Source organism: Pecten maximus, chromosome 13 (assembly GCF_902652985.1).
Source record: "Pecten maximus chromosome 13, xPecMax1.1, whole genome shotgun sequence".
Classification (NCBI taxonomy): domain Eukaryota; kingdom Metazoa; phylum Mollusca; class Bivalvia; order Pectinida; family Pectinidae; genus Pecten; species Pecten maximus.
In genome coordinates, this window is record NC_047027.1 from 27,187,023 (window position 1) to 27,205,319 (window position 18,297).

An 18,297-nucleotide genomic window follows, 5' to 3' on the forward strand; every position below is an offset into this window, starting at 1 on the left:
CATTTGTTTTTAGATAATCCGGATTTCTGTTTTCCGGCTTTAAAAAAAATTACATAGACGTAGTGCATAGTTAACGTAGCCATGTAACAGCTGATTTTAATCAGATTGACTTAACATGAACTTAACACCGTCACAATCGAAAATTTGGTCGTGAATTCGGTATTTTGCAAATTATTTCAAAATACTTCCAGGTAAATGAAAAAAAAAAATTCATATGGTCTCTATACACACACCAAACATTACTATATTGGGTCCATTCTAGAGCTGAAACGAATGTTCGCGAATGAATACCAATTCCCCGAATATTCGAGTAGCGGAATCATATTCGAATATTCGGTACAATATTTACTTCCCTTCTTCCTTTGATCTGAAACATGAACAAACGTTCCATTTGAGTTTGAGAGCATTTCCGGCTAAATTCCAATAATTCTTAAGCAGAATGTAAGCTATGCTTAGGGGTTTTAACGTACAAAGGTACTATACATCCAACATAGCAAATCATCTCCGGGCCAAACTCATTGAAAGTATTCAAACGTCAGATTTCCGTTCCAATCCAGCATTCAGTTTAACATAAAAATACATGCATATACAACTATTTTGACATAAATAGGTCCCAAAATGCGTGAATAAAAAGATATAAACATTTTTCTGACATGACATCGTAAATAAGGTACAGCGCTGCTATCTTTCATATCCGTACACTGTGTACAGTACTGTCAACTATGTGGGGCGCCATATGCATTACGTCAGTGTCAATAAAACGCTTTGAAACAATAGCAACATTCCCGGTTACAAGCGCTCAACCGACAGAGGAAAATTTACCATGTAGACAGTTCGCGGTAGATTTATTTCATCTTATTTTACATACGGACCCAATGTAGTGAACGTTAGTTTTTTTTATTATTTATTGGTCTTATAATGCAAATATTCCTTCTCTTGACATTGACAATATGACAGACACAAGCTTGTCAATCAGGTAGGCCAGCCATGTTTACGTTGTCGTCAATAGGCGAACTTGGTGATTTTTTTACGATTATTAAAGTGAGCTTCTGACTTAGTTCTGGCCATTCTTCAGTTGTATATATCACTGTTACTTATTTAAAGCTTTTCAGTCATCTATCAAGCTTAGTAAATCAGAAATAATTACATTTTCAAAACTACCGAATATTCGAATACTATTCGAATATACCAAACGAATATTCGAATGCCAAAATCTGCTATTCGTTTCAGCTCTAGTCCATTCTCTCGTAAAAATATCGATTTTGGGCCGACTATCGGCCATTTCGGTAATTCAACTCTAATGACAATCGGACCGTGATTCGCAAATGAAAAATTAATTTAAAATTCGGTCAAATAAACCTCTAATATTTTACATATGATACAATTAGGCATTGAAGAACATATATTTGGGTCAATTCTCTGAAAATAATGCCAATTTATATTATAATTAAGCCCCATTTTTCTTCGTTTCGGTATTTCCAAGTCTGCTTCACCTGTGGTCCGTTTCAGTAAATATTCTCGTCTTTGCTGAAATAAAAACAAGCTACCGTATTTGACCTAATAAGGGCGCCTGCCCTAATAAGGGCGCCCCTACCTTTTTTCAAGGAAATAAATCTTTGACTGAGTGTAAAAATGGTGTTCAAAAGTAATAATTCATGTGAAATATTTTGCTACTTTATGTGTTCAATTTTCTTCAGCAAATTAAGTAACTGGAACACATGTTTTCGCCACATTTTGTGTATTCCTACAGGCTACAGATGACATGTCAGTGCAAAGAGCACCCAAAACTAAACACACATACAAATAATAACTTACCATCTTTATTTGAAGATAAAGTAAAGACTTCATTCTTGCTGATAAATAACTTTTGTTCAGAACAGAAAGCTAGTAAAATCATTGTAAATCAATTATTAGGTCAAAGAAAACGATGTCTGATATGATCTGGGAAATCACCTGTTTCTATAAATAGAACACAAAAGAGTTCCATTTGAACATAAATGGTGGAACACACGTTCTCTGGTCTAAAGATCAGCTGGCATGGTTTACAAGTTTACAGGAGTATTCAAGTGATGTTTAAGCTTAATATATGATAATGAATAGATATCTTCATCTGGAATATTTTTATGACTGAGTATTTTACCGTTTCCACAACCTTGGGTATTCTGCTATAAGGTATAGTCTGTTTCATAAAACTTCAGAATAACTAATCTTAATAAGGGCGCCCCCACTGTCAATTACCCGCGCCCTGCGCCCTTATTAGGTCAAATACGGTATATAATTGTTCATTTTAAACATGACAACAACTGCCAACCACACGTATCCAAAAATGTTATTGTTGATATCATCTGAATATTGCCGTAGTTATCTGTCACTTCGATTGTAAACCCCATGCCAAAGTCATGGAAGAATCGACCAATCAAATTGGTTTTTGATTTCCGTAATCTTGCAGTTACCTCCCTTAAAACAGTAAATACGTTCCAAGTATCGCCTGCAACAAGCAATCCTGTACACATAACAACAAGATATTATCATTTGCATTTGATTTATTGGTCATTTTCGTCAAAGGAAAATGGTATATGGAAATCGATGACAACGTTAACGCTATGACCAGTCACCCTGACCACAAATGCCACCTACAGTCGAACCTGTCTATAAAGGACACCTAAGAGACAAGACAAAAGTGTCCTTTATAGAGAGGTGTCCTTTATATAGAGGTTCAACGAGTTATGTCCCTTATAAACGAAGAAATAAACCAAAGTCTGTTTATAGTACACTATATGTCTCCTGATTTATTATATTTAAACACTTAAATAAATGAATAAAAGACAAATAATTAAAGATAAATGCTTAATTAATTTTCAATCATTCATCTGACACAAAAATTGAAGTTGATATTTTTAATAATTTATATTAAGCCTATAGTTTCAAAACAAATCTTCACAATATCATATTATACTGAATATCTATTCAGACAAATACTCAACATAGTCAAAAAAGTAAAGGTAATTCTTATCATCGTAAAACAATTTGCATTAATCCTCAATATTTTGGAAAATAAATATGTTTGAAATATCTTTTCTATTACCACATTAACTCTTTATAAATGAAAGTGCATTTTCCTCTGATAATTATAATCCCTAAGCATTTATTTTGAGACGTATTTTCTGAAATCCATGTAGGGATTTAATTAATAAATACCGTTTTCTGGTTCAGTCAATTAGTATAGTGTATACAAAGACACTCGGAACTCTTCAGCTGTTCTTAATAGGTTACATAGTCATATTCCGAGGAGTTCCGAGTGTGATAAAATGGCGGCTGACAACCATGTGCCTGCCCTGTCAGATTTGCATACGGTTGATTTTGTAAGTAAAACAATTATGACAGACATAACTATTGATTTGTCCCTCTTCTGTTGGTCTTGATAATGATTTAATTACCACCTGACCATTCTTGTTGTCTAGGCTATGGTTGAATGGCTAAGCTTAGCTGTCACCGGTGGGGTTGAGTAAACAAACACCTCTGCCGATGGCGATCGGTCACTCTCTTGTAATTACTGCCCATTGTTACAGCAACTTACAGGTAACAGGACAATTAGTGACTGATGAAGTGGCTTCCTAAGTTAGCATTGCTGCCAGGGGAGTTGAGTAATTAAGGCTTTCCTTGTTATTTAGAAACGTTTTACACACAAATATCAACACAGCTATGGTTTCACGTGTCCGTTATATGGAATTTTAAACAACTTTACGGACAAAAATATGTGTCTGCTGTCCGTATTAGGAAGGTGTCCGCTATATACATGATATTTATATAGTGATTTTCATTGGGGATTCCTGGAAGTGTCCGTTATGGACAGGTGTCCGCTATATAAGGGTGTCCGCTATTACAAGTTTGACTGTAATTGTAAGCATATACATATGTACAGTTCTTTCTCGCAAACACGTACAGTAACCTATGATACAATGTATCGTCTCGTATGCCGTTATTGATATATTTCTTTCTCTAAATTATAGAAATACACGCCTAGTTGATAATGATGTAACATTCTAGAATATATATATTACACATTTAAGTAAATCGCGGACATATTTGCAGACCTATGCTATAATGTCAGCCGTTTTGGAATGAGCACGGGAAGAGCAAAACTTAAACATCCGGAGACGAATGCGCCTGCCACTAGTTGTTTACATAAATATATTGACCTGGAGTTATTCGCAAAGTTCAGGTTCATGTAGTCTTCACATTTCGCTAGCGTTATGCATTTCTCAAATCGTATGCATCTTGAAAACATCTACTGAATACATTTCAACATTTTCGGTAAAACTTCTATATAAAACGAAGATGTTTTGAACGTAAATTATTTGAAGCGCAAGGCAATGGGGCAGCCATATTTCATTGAAACAGACAGTAGATGGCGTATTGGTGAATATGGTTACCAAATATGGTTATATTTCTCAGTCCAGTTCTTGATTGCAATAACCGAACATTAATGTTCGTTTAATAAATGCTTTGGTCGGGGAAAAAATTAAATAAAATAAAAAATAAAATAAATAGACAGGTTTTTCCTACCTACCTACCTTTTTTTTTCGGAGCCGAAAGGGGAAATACAACTATAATTTTATGAAGCCTTATGTGCGGCGAGACTCTAGGCTAGTTTAAATGAAAATAAAATGCGGAAGTTAAACCTAGGTTAACTGCCAAATGGCAAATACATTCCCATAAAATCCAGAACAATGATGTTAATCTCACTGATTATTTTAGTTTGATAGCTACATCAATGTAAACAGTAGACCTATAACTCGCGCGGACAGGTACTGGAATGATACAGTATGGTAATATCGTTTATAATCAGCTACAGTACGCGTCAGGTGTTATGGTTCTCTTTCACCCTCAGTGTCACTCGAGTGTAGAGGATTAAGTATGCCCCATGTTTCAACTCGGGTGTTTCCACCGGCCACCACCGGCCGGGGCCTGGCGAGTGTAGGGGATTAAAAGGAAAAGGTGTGAAAACTCACAGCTGGAGACATTGTCGTGGTCATGAGTTTTATGACCTTTCACCTTTACCTGTACTGATTGTTTTACCATGTAACAATTCATTAACATGCTCCTTTGGATTTTGAGAAAATGTAAAATACAGTATAGCCGTAGATTGGCTGAATGATCATGAATTGCTGAATGATCATGAATTCATACGTAATTTTCATAAATTGGCAAAGAACTCGTTTCCTGCTATTACTCTCACAGACATCAATTATCACAAGTATACCTTAAGTAAGGCATCAAACCTTGGGATAATTATCAACTTAGACAAAATATTTCTGGTGTTTTCAAAATAAGCACTAACTCATAGAGTTGTCGTACCCATCTCCATCGCAACGCGCCACACAAAAACACCTGAACCTCGTCTTGCAGTACAAACTCTAATGCTTTATACAGATGTACATGTAAATGTAATAAAGAATTTGTATATCGATTCAAGGGTGAGCAAATGGTATTGATTTGAATTGTGTAACCATATGTTTTCAATATTTGATCGCTGACACGAGTAATACTGCCAACACTACGAACGAATCACAATCCATAATTCTAAAACCACGCCCACAAATGGTGCAGTGAGCATCAATCAACTCATCAGAGCGACACGTATCTCTAGTCACGATACAATGCACTTGTCACAGATCGACAATATTTCACATATACAGCATATTACTTACCATTTTAGGTCCCGTACTTCACATTCTATTACATTGGCAAACATAATTTAAAAATAAATAAAATACTCTTTTTACTTATATCTTATAGATCTCGAATCATAGGCACCAGCAACAAGAAAATTATTATCAGCTAAGCCATTTTTTATTTACTTTCATCGCACGTTCATTTTAATGCTTGTTTAGGTTCATAGTCTCGTGAACCGAATCAGACTTTAGTTGGTTCATATAGCGACAATGCAGCCAGCGCAAATGTAAATATTTAAGTTTGTATTCCATATTGTTTCAAAACGATATTTAACTAATAAATATTGATGCATGCCGCGCTTACAAAAATGTATCATTTGTGTTCTTAATTTTTTCAAATTGTAAACATTTCCCTTAACTTGTGAACAAAACAAAAATTAATGAAAAGGTAGTACAATTTGTAATACCAGAAACATATATAACAGAGATAAGTAGCCCTCTATTTACCCCGAAGTGATACCCTCAAGAGCAAAGCCCCATTTGCCTGTGCTTGCGTGTGTGATATATATGAGACAAGGTATATACGTACTCTCGATAAGTGATATGCTTGACTGGTCACGAATAAAGGAGCCATGCACCAGTTGTACGGGTAAATAGCGATGTTACTTATCCCTAATACATGTTTCTGGTAATATGTCCAAATATTTTTTTTTCGTTTACCAGAAATTAATATAAATCAATATCTCGTAATCTGTGCAAATCTATGGAAATATACAATATACGTACATTGTATCTGCCTGTACATCGAAGTTAACCGAGGCGTGTGAATCAGAGCCGCGGTCGTGTCTGGTTTCATGGATTAATATACTAATTATATATTAGCGCCGGTAGTAAAAAGGCGGTCATGATCATATGGCTTCGTCAAGTTTTCATACTGATACCATGACAACTCTTTGTTTATCTAACATTCGGAAAAACTACTTTAAAACTCTACTCATACTCAAACTGTCAAATTATGATAAGTATATCGTGGCTCTTATACATATTATAAGTGTACATGTACGTGAAGTCAGCACACTCGATACACTAGTACGATAACATGTTTTCTGTTCAATATGCGACCTCCGAATATTAGGAAAGGATGTTCAAACATTTTAGTTACATTTCATGATACTAGTTTAGTTGTTCCGAGATCCAGGATTCTTTGTGATGGTAGTACTAGTGTTACGATAGGCCAGGTGTACATGTATAGTGTTCAATAGAGACATAAACAGACAGAAGTGTCAGATGTTTTTTTGTTTTAGTTAAGTTATAATTATATTAATCATTAAAGACTTACTTCAAAGTCAATCCAAAGCCCAGAGGGATTTACTTGCTCGGCGTTCAAATCACAATATTGCTATACATAACACAAACACCAAGGCGGCAAAATATCGTTAAACAATCACAATATTGCTATACATAACACAAACACCAAGGCGGCAAAATATCGTTAAATGTTAGAGTGTTTTGTTTTCTCAATTTCCCGGTAAACATTTGTGGTATTCATCTAGGTAGGATTTAATTACATAATTTGGAGTGTATATGTACCGTACATTTACAACACAATACACCTGTAGTATCGCTATATAGCTAGTATAGATGGTGATTTCATTACATAAAATATGAACCCCATTTTCTCAACACCGGGCTGGGATGATCATACGTCTCTGGATACTGTAAGTACAAAATGTAAGTCCAGCTGCAGAGTACATGTACCGTATGAGAACGTATGTTCCAACAAACACATCACGGTATCAGGCAGTAGTATACCTGTCAATCACGAGTCCGGCGCTTTGTTCCACTAATCCCCAACACTCATCCACACTGTGTCGCGCGGTGTCAGTAAACAGGTGACCACTCTGGTTTTGAACTGGTGTCAGCTGGTGTTTCAACCGACATGCAACCGACTGAGTGAGTGGAAGGGATTAGACCTCGCCACTGTGGCGGTGACTGGAGACCATACCACCTGACGCGTACTGTAGGTACGGTAAATCTGAAACATACTTCGTCAACTAATATCAGTCATGTAATGACAGTACGTAAGCTCTGGTGGTTTTTTTCACTTGTATCTTAAGTAAGTGGAGTGTACCTTTATCTTCAAAAATATAACTTTTACTTCAAAACATATATCTAGGATACATAACAAGTCGACAAGGATTGATATTTTTGTTATCTTTTATTTAATTCAAGCATTTTTTAGCAAAAGCAGAAATGTCATCTAAAAATCCTTGTCACATCGTGGAATACTTGGACTATATTTTATAAAGGCGTTGTCTTTCTCCAAATCAAAACGTAACACATTTCAAATTAAAATCGTTACATACATACACGGCCCATCTAAAAAAATTGACCCAAATAGTAATACTTCTCATCATGTTCGGGTAACATTAGGTCCGTAAATCAATCGTTTCATTTAAAGTTCACCTATAACATCTTATTTCTTTGATACATGTTTTGACTCCTTTTCAGACTTTATTCCCTTCTGCGAAAACTGCATGAAGAAATCTATAACCACAGTAGTTTTCGCGTGGAAAGCGACATATTTTGTTAATATTCATGATCATATAAACGCTTTACAATAACATGCTTATCTGACAAGCGTCACTGTGATATGAATAATAATCTGCTAAAAATTGGATTCCGAGTCTGATGCAAGTATCCTGATTTTGCCTGCCTTATTGACGGAAGTATGAGTATAGGCTCGATCCCCTGGATCCACATTTGTATTTCCCACTGACATTTCATAGGCTTCCCCCAAATACTTTTTATGATGGCCATCATATCCTCCCTGATATCTAATAGTCACCTCCTGGATACATTTATAATGGCGATCATATTTGTAACAACCCCCCCCCCCCCCCCCCCCCCCCCCGAAATGAAATGATATGAAAATCACTATCTGTATTATTTTTTTTTAAATGACACAATTCTGACTAATTAACAGGAGAAAATAGATATCATAGGTGTCAACAATCCCAGATTACATGGGAAGTGGCTGGAAAATCATTAAATTTCCCCTAAATCCTGATTTGGTACATTTCCCAATTCAGATTTAGATTTTTTTCAGAACAAAATTATATATATATAGGCCTGTTTAAGGTCTAAAACACTTTTATGGTTAAGCGTTTTTATGGCTTGGTTTTAACCACTTGGTTAAATGGTTAAAGAGTTCCTCAACCGCGATTAAAAGCATGTTTGAGATCGATTCAAGATGGTGGAGCAAGTGCTGCTGCAAGCCGTAGAGCTGACAAGCGAGGGAGCAGACTTTCAAATGTTGATTTCTCTAAACGAAAGTGAGACTGAAAGTCGGACAAAGACTAAAGATTGTTGATTTCTTCATAATAACCCTTTGGTCTGATATGACCTTATGTTCTCCAGGGTTTGTTTGCAACGATGACAGTAACAGAGCATTTAAATGAAGTTGATATGGAGTATCACTTCGGCATGATTTCCATACACTAGTAGACAATTAATTGTTAGCTCATTCACCTGATATTTTTTACATACTTTTCCGCTTCTTAATTTTCCAAAAATAGAGAAATATAAGCATGTTTCCCGAAATGTGAAGTTACTTTGCTCTTTATTCTTACAAGTTAATGATTTCATTGTTATTTTTTTTCAATCTTAAACATGCAATATCTCTTGATATTAGCTATAGAAATTTATACAAATATTGTAGCTAGTTCTTGTTGTTTTAACACCATTTTTTTCAACCAATGCGTTTTTTAAAACCCTTTAACATGTTTAATAGCTTAAACATGTTTCGGGTTATTTCAAACCATAAACATGTTCGAGCATAAAAAAATAAATAAATCAGCAGATAAGTAGTTACTTTTGTATATTGGTTGGAGATTCAAAGTGAATATATAATTAATAATTCACTAAATACAGTTTCTCTGTGAAATTTCTTAAGACTTTTTTTAAAGAATCAATAATTTTTTTATTTTTGTTTAAATATCATTAGTCATTAAAATTAACTATTGTTGTCAAATTTTAACATCAAAATGTACTTATCAATAGCAGAGACCTATATACTAGGGATTCGCAACAAGCTCTTTGGCTTACCAAACGTCACCGCCGAGCGGAAGTTCGGGTAATTTATCCCATAGTGCATTGCTGCTCCTACTGTTTAGACGCCATATTGAAGGTACGCCTGAAACACTGTCAGCTTTATGACAGCTCATAGAAGACTATTGTCCGATAACAAATCACGGGAATCAAACGTAAGTGCAATTATTTTTATGTAAACTGGTGTTTCAAACGTATTCCGTCATACTTTATGTTCGGAAGACTGCACATGTGACCGTTCTTTTCACGGCGATTACCACGCTGGTTAGCTTATGTCTGGTGTTAAAGACGATGCTACATGGTTTTAGTTTACTTGTTAAACACCTTTTTATTTATTGACCAATTTCAAAATGGTTTTCAAATAATTGTTGCTCGATATAGTTACTGTATCGCGTTTAGTCAAATTTGTTGTGTAATTCATTGTGAATATTTAGTTATTGCCCAGTGAAAATAAGTAAACAAAACAAATTATGGTTATACTGTGAATGGCTGGTGTTAAGGACAGTGTTACATGGTTTCAGTTTATATAATTAACTCCTTTTTTATTTATTGACCAATTTCAAAATGGTTTTCAAATAATTGTTGCTCAATAGTTACTGTATCGCGTTTAGTCAAATTTGTTGTGTAATTCATTGTGAATATTTAGTTATTGCCCAGTGAAAATAAGTAAACAAAACAAATTATGGTTATACTGTGAATGGCTGGTGTTAAGGACAGTGCTACATGGTTTCAGTTTATATAATTAACTTCTTTTATATTTATTGACCAATTTCAAAATGGTTTTCAAATAATTGTTGCTCGATAGTTACTGTATCGCGTTTAGTCAAATTTGTTGTGTAATTCATTGTGAATATTTAGTTATTGCCCAGTGAAAATAAGAAAACAAAACAAATTATGGTTATACTGTGAATGGCTGGTGTTAAGGACAGTGCTACATGGTTTCAGTTTATATAATTAACTCCTTTTTTATTTATTGACCAATTTCAAAATGGTTTTCAAATAATTGTTGCTCGATAGTTACTGTATCGCGTTTAGTCAAATTTGTTGTGTAATTCATTGTGAATATTTAGTTATTGCCCAGTGAAAATAGGAAAACAAAACAAATTATGGTTATACTGTGAATGGCTGGTGTTAAGGACAGTGCTACATATACATGGTTTCAGTTTATATAATTAACTCCTTTTATATTTATTGACCAATTTCAAAATGGTTTTCAAATAATTGTTGCTCGATAGTTACTGTATCGCGTTTAGTCAAATTTGTTGTGTAATTCATTGTGAATATTTAGTTATTGCCCAGTGAAAATAGGAAAACAAAACAAATTATGGTTATACTGTGAATGGCTGGTGTTAAGGACAGTGCTACATGGTTTCAGTTTATATAATTAACTCCTTTTATATTTATTGACCAATTTCAAAATGGTTTTCAAATAATTGTTGCTCGATAGTTACTGTATCGCGTTTAGTCAAATTTGTTGTGTAATTCATTGTCTTTAATATCATATTTATAATTAGATTAGTGATTTGATAGCTATAATCTGTAGAATTTTATATAGTATAATCATGACTTCTGTTAACATTTATCTCATGAATAATAAAGCCATTATTGAAAGAAATGCATTAATTGAAACTAATTGAAAAAAGCATAAATCAGTCTAATGTAAATTAAATTAAATATTATACTTTTTGTAAATTATTTAGTGTTTCAAAACAGATATTTGATACAGAATTGCAGGGATTGATCGAGGAATGAGTGTGTTGGAATATAATAGCTATGATATCTTTTGCACATAGCAAAACATTAAATACTGCGGTATATATTTTATTGTATTGTGTGGGAAATTAATAAAATCAAAAGGTTATATATATTTTTTTTTTCCCCCATTATGACCGATATATATACCCCCCCCCCCCCCCCCCCCCCCCCCCCAACCTTTGGGGCATTGATCACACCTCACCTTTGATAAAAACATTAACACCTGGTCATGGGGCATCTCCTAATAAACTCAAAGGGGGCTCCATTCAGAATATATGTAGAGTACTGTATGTACCTGTACTTCTGGGTCTACAGAAAAAAATATTGTCATGGTGATCACCTGGGCTCCCCCACTCCATCCAAACCATAGGGACATTGACCACACCTTTATTACCTTTGAGATATACATGAATCAACAGGTGTGTCTCATTGTCAACACCTGTCCTGAGGCTGGCCATGTCCATCTCCCCAAAATACTAGAGTTCACTAAAGGCATGCTGTGCAGTATACAATCTCAATATTTACCTGTACTCTGGAAGACAAAAATCCCTCAGGTGTGTCCTCATTCCCTAATTAAACTTAAATGGGTTCATTCATATTTAGATATATATGTTTTTAGGCTAATTTTGAATTTACGAATCTGTTTAATCAACATTTGGGGTATATGAATTTACTGCAGGGTATTTGAAATTTGAATGTTTCAAATTTAAATCTTATAGAAGCTTCTCTGCCTATTCTATACCATAATGTATCAATACTTATTAAACTTGATTTTTTTTTCAGAAAGCCAAAGAAGAAAAGATCTACCATGGGTACATGACCTAAGCACTAGCGGACACCCTTATATAGCGGACACCTGTCCATAACGGACACTTCCAGGAATCCCCAATGAAAATCACTATATAAATATCATGTATATAGCGGACACCTTCCTAATGCGGACAGCGGACACTTATTTTTGTCCGTAAAGTTGTTAAAAATTCCGTATAACGGACACGCGAAACCATAGCTGTGTTGATATTTGTGTGTAAAACGTTTCTAAATAACAAGCAAAGCCTTAATTACTCAACTCCCCTGTCAGCAATGCTAACTTAGGAAGCCACTTCATCAGTCACTAATTGTCCTGTTACCTGTAAGTTGCTGTAACAATGGGCAGTAATTACAAGAGAGTGACCGATCGCCATCGGCAGAGGTGTTTGTTTACTCAACCCCACTGGTGACAGCTAAGCTTAGCCATTCAACCATAGCCTAGACAACAAGAATGGTCAGGGGGTAATTAAATCATTATCAAGACCAATAAAAGAGGGACAAAGCAATAGTTATGTCTGTCATAATTGTTTTACTTACAAAATCAACCGTATGCAAAATCTGACAGGGCAGGCACATGGTTGTCAGCCGCCATTTTATCACACTCGGAACTCCTCGGAATATGACTATGTAACCTATTAAGAACAGCTGAAGAGTTCCGAGTGTCTTTGTATACACTATACTAATTGACAGAACCAGAAAACGGTATTTATTAAATTAAATCCCTACATGGATTTCAGAAAATATGTCTCAAAATAAATGCTTAGGGATTATAATTATCAGAGGAAAATGCACTTTCATTTATAAAGAGTTAATGTGGTAATAGAAAAGATATTTCAAACATATTTATTTTTCAAAATATTGAGGATTAATGCAAATTGTTTTACGATGATAATAATTACCTTTACATTTTTGACTATGTTGAGTATTTGTCTGAATAGATATTCAGTATAGTATGATATTGTGAAGATTTTTTTGGAACATATAGGCTTAATATAAATTATCAAAAATATCAACTTCAATTTTTGTGTCAGATGAATGATTGAAAATTAATTAATTAAGCATTTATCTTTAATTATTTGTCTTATATTCATTTGTTTAAGTGTTTAAATATAATAAATCAGGAGACATATAGTGTACTATAAACAGACTTTGGTTTGTTTCTTCGTTTATAAGGGACATAACTCGTTGAACCTCTATATAAAGGACACCTCTCTATAAAGGACACTTTTGTCTTGTCCCTTAGGTGTCCTTTATAGACAGGTTCGACTGTAATAAAATATTATCAATCATCAAACATGACAGTGTTGTTTTTTTTTTCATTTTACTTAAGACTTTTGCTATAGCATTTGTCTAATAAACAAGAAATATCTCCAAAAAAAGATAAAAGGCATAGTTTTAATGGTGGTTTTTATACTGTAAAACTGCTGGTGAAATAAATCAATGAATCACTGGTCTAGTGGTGGGTGCAGATGAGCTCTAAGGCCTATAGGTATATAAGATATATAACATTAAACAACTACAGATGTGTACAGGAGAGTGTTACATGAAAACTGTTCAATATAAAATTATCTACACTAATAAATTTTGTCTTTTGCAAGCCAAGTATAGATATTAACCTAAATTTGACAACTCTCTAACATTATTAACAGATAATAGTTGGATTAATTCAAAAACAGAATGTCTTTTGTGGTAATATTGTTTTATACATTTTACCCTCAGACCTGTATATAATGGACATATCAAAATACAAGAGGCCCAGGGGCCTTAACGGTCATCTGACTCTAAATTAAAACCCTTATATTATTGTAGTATGCATTCTCTGTAGCAAGTATATAGTGGCACTGTTGGCCATGGTGGCCATCTTGGATATCTGACCGACCCAATAAATAATAACACTTGGTCTGGACCATCTAAGGATAATTTCTGGTAAGTTAGAGCTGAATCCCACCGGTAAAATTTGAGGAGAAGTTTGAAATAGGTGTTGTTCATGAAAACCATGATTGCGCAATCATGTTACAAAATGGCCGCCATTGCTGCCATGCCAAAGTTTTTACAAGGCCGAAAAAATAACAACACTTTGTTGGCACTCCTTCCTTAACATCCTCACCAATTTCGAGCTCAATGGCACCAATGGAACTGGAGAAGAAGTTTAAAATGTGTTTTTTAAGATGGCAGATATGGCGGCCATCTTGCATTTCAGACCAATCTAAAAAATAACAACACTTGGTCGGGATCATCTCAGGAACATTTCAGGCAAGTTTCAGCCCAACAGCACTGGTGGAACTTGAGAAAAAGTTTAAAATGTGTTTGTGAAGATGGTGGTTATGGTGGCCATCTTGGATTTTGGACTGACCCGAAAAATAACAACACTTGGTCGGGATCATATCAGGATCATTTCAGGCAAGTTTCTGCTCAATAGCACTTGTGGAACTTGAGAAGAAGTTTAAAATGTGTTTTTCAAGATGGCGGCTATTGCGGCCATCTTGGATTTCGGACCAACCCGAAAAATAACAACACTTGGTCGGAATCATATCAGGATCATTTCAGGCAAGTTTCAGCTCAATAGCACTGGTGGAACTTGAGAAGAAGTTTAAAATGTGTTTTTCAAGATGGCAGATATGGCGGCCATCTTGGATTTTGGACTGACCCGAAAAATAACAACACTTGGTCGGGATCATATCAGGATCATTTCAGGCAAGTTTCTGCTCAATAGCACTTGTGGAACTTGAGAAGAAGTTTAAAATGTGTTTTTCAAGATGGCGGCTATGGCGGCCATCTTGGATTTCGGACTGACCCGAAAAATAACAACACTTGGTCAGGATCATCTCAGGATCATTTCAGGCAAGTTTCAGCCCAAAAGCACTGGTGGAACTTGAGAAGAAGTTTAAAATGTGTTTTCAAAATGGCGGCTATGGCGGCCATCTTGGATTTCGGACTGACCCGAAAAATAACAACACTTGGTCAGGACCATCTCAGGATCATTTCAGGCAAGTTTCAGCTTAATCCCACTGGTGGAACTTGAGAAGAAGATTGAAATGTGAAAAGTTTACGCACGGCGCACGGCGCACGGCGCACGCCGCACAACGCACGGCGCACGGCGCACGACGACGGACGAAGCATGATGACTATAGGTCATCCTGACCCTTCGGGTCAGATGACCTAAAAATGAAACTCATCCTCGATGTCACACAAATCACAATTGTTACAGGTTATATTTCTTTGGGTAATATTATTATGTCTACCTATTTCTATATTTAATTTGTGTGAGGATGCTCCACATACATTTATATTTAGTTTCTATAGGTTTAAAACTGTACACAGTGGCTATCTATCAGATATCGATATATAATCTACCTTTCGACGAACTAGATATCTGTTAACATGTTTTGTTTTGTAACATCGGTCAATCTCTGCTCAATGCTTTTAAAAGCATAGTCTACTGGTGAATTAGAATAAAACTTGTACTCAATACCTAAAGCGGCTAATTCATTCTTAATGTCACATATCCACACGTCATTCTCATTTACCATTTCATCAAGACATGTTTTCAATACCAGATTATCCGACTGTTTCACCAATATTTGAACACTCTTAATTTTCTCATAATAGTTAATGGTAATCTACCCAATTCACAGTAAACAAAGTCATTGCAAGTTGATTTAGGCACCTTATTAAGTTAAGTATTTTTTTTTACAGAATTTCTAATGTACGCTTTCGACATCCGGTGCTTTATGAAATCCCCATATTTCCGATGCATAACGTAAAATACTATTTACATACGAATCAAAAATAGAACAATAAATTTCTACATTCAAGCAATGATTTCTAAGAGATGTTGTCAGAGAAAATAAAGCTTTTCTGCCTTGTTCTGCAAAATGTTTTTGTGTTTTGTAAAACTTCCCATTGTAGTTGAACAGCATACCCAAGTATTTAAAACTGTCAACAATTTCTATATTGTCATTATTATTCATTATTATATTTCCATGGCTCATTATTTCTTATTTGTCCACAATTTCTAAACACCATGATTTTAGTTATATCAACATTGACCTCCAGATTCCATTTTATGGTATATGCATATAAAGAATCCAACATAATTTGTAAATCTTCTGGGCAGTTAACAAATAAAGCCATGTCGTCGGTATACATTAGCAAGAAAAGATCAAGCATCTGTAATTCAATACTTTGACAGTTGTCATTAATAAAGTGTATTTAGATACAAAGAAAATAACACAGGTGATTATATTTCCCCTTGTAAGAGTCCGGTATAATTAGGGAAGCACTGACTGAAGTCAGTATCACTATCGAAAATATAAGAATCGTCGTCAGTATATTTCTCTATACATCTAAATTTAGATCATCGTCTAATGGCAGAAAATCGGACGACATTTTCCATGTTTCTATATGAATCTTTAACGGAAAATGGTGCTTTTTTTGGTTAGACACTACTTAAATATCGTTGTTCACATCTGCCGATATGCATTACAGTGTATAGGTATAACTATCGCCAGTATGAAGTTATCTCGGCCAAACGCGGTGACACATGTGCACAGACAGTCGTCGCCATCTCTTGGCACGGCACATGTCACTAATATAAACAACTCCGATATCCACCTATTGCGCAGCCGCGGCGCTTGGTCTCGCTAGATCTCGTGCTAAATATACCTCCGGTTATGAGAACAATAGGTGAGGTCGTGACTCTGCGAGAAAAGCGGTTGTTGCGAATCCCTAGTATATAGGTCTCTGTCAATAGCCTGAGGTAATTTACTCCTGCACAAGCTCATGTGCAACATCCCCTAAATGCAACAAATAATGTTGGGAATTTTTCACGCACTTCCCCCCTCATTTTGGATGTGGAATGAGGGTGATCTCTCTCATTGGAGGTTTCAGATGTTGACATGTAAGATATCAATTACATAATTAAATGACAAAACAATATGAGAGTGTTCATTTCAAAAAGAAAAGAAGGTTATGGTCAAAGGAAAGAAAAGGTTTAAAAATACACATTGGTCATTGTCGTACAGATATCGTGATGTCGAAGCCACAGGTATTTGCGGACATGATTATGATGTTTTTGATTAAAATATTATGAGATAGATTAGTAAATTATTGTATCACTATATATATATTGCATCCTTAATTTAAAAAATATATATATCATACCTTGATAATAATGTAATATATATATTTAAATTAAGCATGCGATCGTAGTACAATAACTACCTCGTCTATAACAAAAAAATATGTACATGTATCTCCGAGTGATCTACCTTGGCCTGTGTGCTGCGTTGACGAGGTCAACATGTCCGTTGAAAGAAGTATTGATGGTAATAAATTGACACACTTGACGAAATAAAATGCTCATGATTAATGGTTCGTAGACTATCCTTTCACTAAAGATACACCTATAAGGCTATACTCTAGGCCAGTATGCATAATAACTGAATAATAGGCCTAATATGCTGTGCATTCATCATTGATCATCACACCTCAAAGAAATCACGTTAACCATTATCAATTATAGTTTTGAACGATACAGTATTTTTGTTTAAAACGAAAACAAAACTTACCAAGAAGTGTTGTTGCAAACAACACGATGAAATACATTGAATTTGCCATTCCAAATGTGTTAGTGTCAGGCCCGATCACAACTTCCGCCGCCTAGCCATAGGCTGATGTCAATGTACTGCGCAGGATTAGGTTTTCGTGCTGTAAGAAATGAGTCGGTTTTATGTCTTCATTCCGGAATATAACCCGTTGGGTTACGAGACCAGAAGTTAAAGCGACTAAACATGTATTTTTATGTTTTAATTCAAATTAAATTTTTGTCTTTTTTTTTTTAAATCAAGATTTTGCATTCGATTTAAGGTACTGTTATAATGCAGTCACAGGTAGAGTGGAGGTAACACTTTCGGTAAGTTTTTTTATCAAATAAATTTCAAATCGA

The 18,297-nt window shown here is 34.9% G+C and overlaps 1 protein-coding gene across 1 annotated transcript in view; it reads right to left on the bottom strand.

The window, feature by feature from the left end:
* The window catches only part of LOC117340595, a 52,864-nt gene extending 34,839 nt beyond the window's left edge, over window positions 1-18,025 (bottom strand). Inside the window, exon 1 of the mRNA XM_033902359.1 lies at window positions 17,921-18,025. Within this exon, the coding sequence (XP_033758250.1) occupies window positions 17,921-17,969 (49 nt within the window). The 5' untranslated portion in view covers window positions 17,970-18,025. The remainder of the gene's footprint in view (window positions 1-17,920) is intronic.
* Between the last annotated feature and the right edge of the window lie 272 nt (window positions 18,026-18,297).